This window comes from Carya illinoinensis, chromosome 14 (assembly GCF_018687715.1).
Source record: "Carya illinoinensis cultivar Pawnee chromosome 14, C.illinoinensisPawnee_v1, whole genome shotgun sequence".
NCBI classification, from domain to species: domain Eukaryota; kingdom Viridiplantae; phylum Streptophyta; class Magnoliopsida; order Fagales; family Juglandaceae; genus Carya; species Carya illinoinensis.
The window spans coordinates 9,912,571-9,918,947 of record NC_056765.1 but is presented as its reverse complement, the minus strand read 5'-3'; the positions used below and the strand labels follow the sequence as shown (position 1 = coordinate 9,918,947).

The 6,377-nt window shown below is 34.8% G+C and overlaps 1 protein-coding gene across 2 annotated transcripts; it reads right to left on the bottom strand.

Moving 5' to 3' along the window:
• Nucleotides 1–824: 824 nt before the first annotated feature.
• LOC122294364 (serine/threonine-protein phosphatase PP1) lies at nucleotides 825–5,506 on the bottom strand. 2 transcript variants are annotated; one of them, XM_043103039.1, is made up of 4 exons: nucleotides 4,906–5,506; nucleotides 1,607–2,166; nucleotides 1,312–1,532; nucleotides 825–1,216 (listed from the first exon to the last, which is right to left on the bottom strand). In XM_043103039.1, exons 1-3 carry the CDS (start codon nucleotides 5,081–5,083, stop codon nucleotides 1,359–1,361), a joined length of 912 nt encoding a protein of 303 aa, XP_042958973.1. In that variant the 5' UTR covers nucleotides 5,084–5,506; the 3' UTR covers nucleotides 825–1,216; nucleotides 1,312–1,358. The 2 variants fall into 2 exon arrangements, with proteins under 2 accessions (XP_042958973.1, XP_042958972.1); XM_043103038.1 differs by having other exon boundaries at nucleotides 825–1,188; nucleotides 4,906–5,504.
• Between the last annotated feature and the right edge of the window lie 871 nt (nucleotides 5,507–6,377).

The following is a 6,377-nucleotide window of genomic DNA, read 5'->3' as shown; positions in this document are numbered from 1 at the left end:
TATATCTTTTGTTAAGAAATCGCGTGATACTATTTGGTGGTGCCACGTCAAAATGATCATTTGGGTAGTAAATTTAAAATGGCCAGTATCAATACTCTTCGATGAATTATTAAATTTTTATTAATAGAACATGACCCGAGATATTATTTATAGATAAAAGAGTTTGAACCATAGATTTGGAAAGAAAATACTTCTAAGACTAGAGCCCTTGACACTTAGCCAATCCCCGAGATGTTATTGAAAGAAAAGAATTTAAAGATTGATTGAAAATCAAATCTTGGCAATAGAGAGGGAATGAAGGTTTAATGACCAGGTGGTGGTGGTGGTGGTGGTGGTGGAAGGGCCTAATACAAGTCCATATGAGAGTGATTGCACATTGGCTGTCACAGGTTCTTATAACATCAGTTGCTTGATAACCAACAATTTTCACTCCCAAGGCAACTGGTTATGGTGGCAAATAAGTCGCCGGGGATACTTTCAATGGCAACCACCAGCAGTTGAACGTGTAAAGCAAGCTGTTTCGGGTTTAGGGTTTCAATGCAGAGGTTGTGAAGAAAGTCCCACCCCACATCTCCCATACACATTACAACAGTTTTTGGAATTTAGTATCATCATCACATACCGGAAATCACAATAACCGCGGATTTATTCTGGTGTCTACACTGTCTAGTGCAGGTTAATGCAATGATAGAAGGTTTGGCAACAGTTCATAGGCACTCATGGTGCAGAGCATGCTGCATTATGTCTAAAAGCATATCACTTGTATGATAAATGGATGAACATTGAATCTTCAAAGACCATAATCGTGTCAAAAACAGGGAAGAGAAGAAGAAAGCAAGTGCAACTATTCGATAACTGAAAATGTTGGCAGATCAAACATTTTTCCATCAGTGACCATAGTCTGTCTACACAGGCAGTCATTTACAAAACCCAATTCATTTACTCGCACCACAATTTCAGTGAGAGCTTTGACAACTGATTAAAGCGAAAATTCTGCCTTTGCCACCACGCTAAAAGGCAATTGGCTCCTAAATGAGAAGTCATTCAGTTCCTTCTCAAGACATTTTGAACGTGTAATTCATACCTCCAACACAAAATGATACTAGATGTTCAACTGAAGTTTGAAGGAGCTTCAAAGCCAGCCTTTCATCTTCAAAGTGTTCTTTCCTGAATGATTGGAGAGGCATTCTGCAAGCAAGGTATCACGAGCCCATAGCTAATGCATCACAGTTGTAGCTTTTCATACTAACATAAATTGAAAACAAAGACATTTCGGTAACAACAAAGTTTAAGAATTAGGAAGAGACTTACATTAGCAAGCTTAAGGAGCGTCAGACTGCAGTCCTCATTGGCTCTGTTCAAATGAACTTGCGCTTTTTATCTGCTGGCTTAAGGATTTGAAAAGAACACATTAAGCTTTCATCAACACTCATCATAGCACCAGCATTATCGAATTCACCACAGTAATTGGGAGCAGAGAATATTGTAACAAGCTGCCTGTGAGCAAAGAATTCATATCCATCCTCAACAACCTGGAATAAGATGCATCCTCGTAAGCTGTTTGCGTTAGGAAAAAAAAAAGGGCAAAAAAGATAATGTCACTCACCTGATGGGCACGACAAACAAGGTCCATGTCATTCTTCGTTAAGAATTCTGAAAGGCTATCAGCACCAAAAGTGTAAGAGACTCCACGATCGTTCATTGCCCAGCCTTTGACATCTCTACCAGGATCTGACCAAAGTAAATCACAAAGCAAACCAGAGTCCGGAACATCAGCTGGACGAGGTAAGTTCCTGATTTGATCTAAATTTGTTAAATCAGGGGAAAGGCCCCCATGCATGCACAATATTTTGTCGTCTATGAGCGCAGCCACAGGAAGACAATTAAAACAATCAGTAAAAGTTTTCCAAATTCTTATATTGAACCGGCGTTTACATTCATCATAAAATCCATATATCCGATTAATTGAAGCACATTCATGATTCCCTCTCAAAAGAAAGAAGTTCTCAGGATATTTGATTTTATAAGCAAGCAAAAGGCATATTGTTTCCAAACTCTGCTTGCCACGGTCTACGTAGTCTCCAAGGAATAAATAATTGGCATTGGGAGGAAAACCCCCATACTCAAAAAGCCTCAAAAGATCAGTATATTGTCCATGAATGTCACCTGGTAAAAAACATAAATAAATAACAGAGATTAGTATCCACTTTTTTGGGTAGGTACAAAGCTTAGCACTACTCAACTTCAAAGGTGATAAACAAAATACAAGCAAGTAAATAATCCAAACTCCAGTCACAGACACAACAAAAGGTAACTCCAATCAAAGAGTCACTAAGTTCTTTTTTTTTTTTTTTTTGGTAAAATATTATCTATTAGGCATGAAAAAAATAGACAAAATTATATATATATATATTTATGTCGGGGAACCTCCCCAAGGCAGGGCCCTTTGGACAAACAAACTTTTATATATGGGTGATAAAGTTAAATCAATATTTACAGAAGAATAAATCTGCCAAATGAAGTCCTTGACGATACAATACTAATAAGCATTCCAAATCCTAAAGTTAATTCTCTTAAGAAAAATAAGTTAGCATAGCCTGGCTACTCAACTTTCAAATAAGGCCCTTTAGCAGAAAACAAGTATGAAGTCTATGTCACCAACTCACCATGCCATTATTACCAGGAATATTCTCTCAAGTAATGAACGCCATTTCCCAAACTTCCAGCTTCTAAAATTTATGCCACGATTTTTTGCTAAATAACAATAACAAAAAATCCAGATTTAACCGATGTTTTAATTTTTTTTTTTTTTTTGTCTTCCTATTTGGTCACACTTCTCTATCTCAAAATGTCAGCAATAAGCACAACCCTTATTAAAAAAAATAAAAATAAAAAAGCTTGTAGAGAGTCTAGAGACTTAATTTCATCATAACCAAGGATCTAGCAAGCATAGTAACCATGTTTGACTTAACCCACATGCCTTTCTCACTTTATACGGTAAGAATTAGGGCATCATGTATGGTACCACAAACAGTTTTTGTCAATTAGATTCTTTTTTTTTTTTTTTTGGTAAGTACTAGATTTTTCAATTAGTCCTCCAAGAATTTGGAAAAAGGACTGTCTCTATTGAATATAGAGGAAACAAAATTATTAATAAACAGATGCCTCTTTTTGATTCATCGCATACAACTAAAAAATCTAACAACCAACCAAATTTTTTACATTTTTCAATGTAGTAGGAAAAACTGTAAAAGAAAAATTATGTTTAAATGTGATCCCCTAGAAGATAAGGTTGAGACTTGGCATGTTTCTATTCAGCTTTTGTTATTATACAACCACTGCATCGCTAAACTAGCATGCATAGGTGATGCTCTTTTATATGTCCCGTATACCCGGAACAAATCTACTTTATGCTCAAAAAAATTTTGTTTATCAATTAAAAAAAAAAAAAGTAACTTTTGCTTCTACCAAAAAGCAATTTTTTTTTTAATTGAGAATTACTTCCCTGCATAGCAAATGGTGTTTTTCTTTCTTCTACAGCATTTTTCTTTAAAAGGAGGAAGTACATTTTTGGGCAATACTCAAATGGGACCTTCTCTTATCAGGTAAAACTCATTTGGACCTTAATATGCTGTATTGGAGATCTAGGTAATTATTTCAACCAAACTATAGATTTTCCATTGTTTAATCACTTATGTGTGGATAAATATGTCATAATTCCAAAGAACCCTTATGATAACTGCATCTACACCTCCAAACAAGATCATAACACTTTGCATAGAACATCCTCAAAAAAAATCTCCCTTCATTTTTCTCTTCTTCACCTCATAGATGTGAAGGCTTCTCTAGACATCCTAGTAACATAGAGCTGGTTCTTCCACAATCATCTCATGGATGATAGAAGATTCTCTTACATAGCAATAAATATGCTATAAGCTCTATCTTCACATTCATCTAACTCACCCTTTCTTCTTCTGTTGCAGTTTCCATTATATACATTTCTCTTGAAAATCCTTCACATCTGACAACGCTGGCAAGAAGCCTACAATCTTTGAACATTCAGCACCCCCCCCCCCCCCCCCAAAAAAAAAGAAAAAGAAAAAAGAAACCACTTTTCCCAATAATTGATGTAGAAGTGAGAAGAAAAGGCTTCAACTGACACTTCAAAGTGTGCAAATGTTCTCTAAACTTTACAAAATTCCACAGTCGTCACAACCCAATCTTAACTCGACCTCTCCAATCAAGAGCCGCTCCAAACTACACATAGCAAAAGAAAGACTATGGTTTTGTTTGCAATTATAATTTTTCTAAGTTCTCCAACAACATGAACAAAATTTGTTTCCTCCCTTCTTCGAAAGGATCTCATAGCCACCAGTGCATAAATTATATAATGCATGTTAGACTTGTAAGCACCTATCGATTACTATATTAAGAAAATTTGAAGGCGCAGATTGGACAGACTATAGGAACCCCCTTCAGCTTGCTTTAAACTTTACGATCATCCAGGACATCCATTTTTCTTCTTCAACTTTAAAACTCTCCTTCGTCAATCTCATTCTATCAAAACCTAGAGCACAAATGTAAAAGAGTCTCTGTATCCAAGACCAATCTCAAACCATACATGTCTCAGAAGCCTAAGTTCAAAATAAAATCCTCAACCCCAGTTCTTACTTTCTTTGAAGTTACTCATAATGCAAAACTCAAACACCCACATTGGTAGCCATTAAAAAAAACCCATTTTGCTCCATCCAGGCAAAACCCACATCATCCAAATCCCAAGAAACCCAACCCGCAAAAAATAAAATAAATAAAACCAATCATCGAAACCATAATAAAAGAAACATTTTTTTCACAGGCTTTTTCAAGATCGAGACAAAAGCAAATATTGACCAAAAGAGAACGCACCGCAGATCTTGATGGGGGCTTCGAGCTCCAGAAGATTGGGCTGCTGGAGGAAGATCTCCCTAGAAACACTGCAGAGCTGGCGGATCTCGGCCTCCATGAGCTGGACCTGCTTCCCTGCCCGCACCTGCCGATACTCCAATAGCCTGTTGATAATGTCATCCAGCACCGCAGGGTCCATCGTTCCCAAACTCCCACAAATTCTAAAGATTTTAAAGAGAACGAAGAGAGCTCTCTGTGTTTATATCCGATCTTGTGTTCTTCTTTCGGCCTCTTTGTATTTGTTTGAATTTATTATTTGGAGCGGACTCTTTTTTAAAATGGTATGGTGGGTGGGGGGAGTGCTTTGGAAGATGAGAAGGTGGAGGAATGTGGCTGATTTTTTTGGGTTTATTGAACTTTTTTAGTTAATGTGCAATAGAAAGATGAGTGCTTTATCATTTTTGCTTAGTTATTTACTATGTGGCAATGTGCTGCAAATTGCAATACAAGGTAGTTTAAAAAAATTGAGGTGGGAAGGAAGCAAGGGTTTGGCTTTATGTCTGCGTCTTCCGAAAGAAAATACAGGACAAGACGCACCGAGGAGCAGGTCCAATACCAAGAGGACTGGATGAGTATCAAGACAGCCGACTGCAATTTTAATGCGGCGGAAACGCTTATAAATTTTTCAAAAAATTCTATTCACCGTATTGCCATCTTATTTATATCTCATTAAATAATATATAATATATTTATTATTATTAAATAATTCTTTATTATATATATTTTTATTATCAATATATCATATCATATATAATAAAATATAAATAAAATAGTAATACAGCGTATAATGTTACTCAAATTTCTGAGTCCAAGTCAGAACAACTTTCTCTAAAAAGATCAACTTCGTTTTGATATTTATGAGGATGTTTGGACCTAAGATTTTCTTGATATTTTTATGATTTTTGAAGGAAAAAATCGTATAGATTGAAAAGGTTTTTCTAGATTTGGTTTTATTGGAATTTGAATAAATCATTTTTTTTCTTTTTAATATTGCTAAATCCAAATGTAAGTCTTTTTTTTTTTTTGGATAAAAAAAGTTTAAATGTCATACTCATGAAATTAGCAATATTTATAACCTTTTATTTGGTTAGTAAGAAAAATGATAGTTATAACCATAAGTATATAAGTTTTATATAATGATTTTAAAAAAGTAAATAAAAACGAAACTTACATAAAAAGAAATTAATTTTTTAATAATGAACTACATACTTTTTCAAAATGACTGTATGACAATTACACACTTTACTATTATACGTAGCATTACTCTTTTAATAATAACACTCATGCAATTATTTTAAAATTTATTCCACAACTAGTCATTACAATATTATTTAAGAATCGTGATTCTATGTTTTGCACAAAATAAAAATCAATGAACATTGTATAAATAGTATAATTTATTATGAGTATTAATACATACTGTCGTTGAGTGT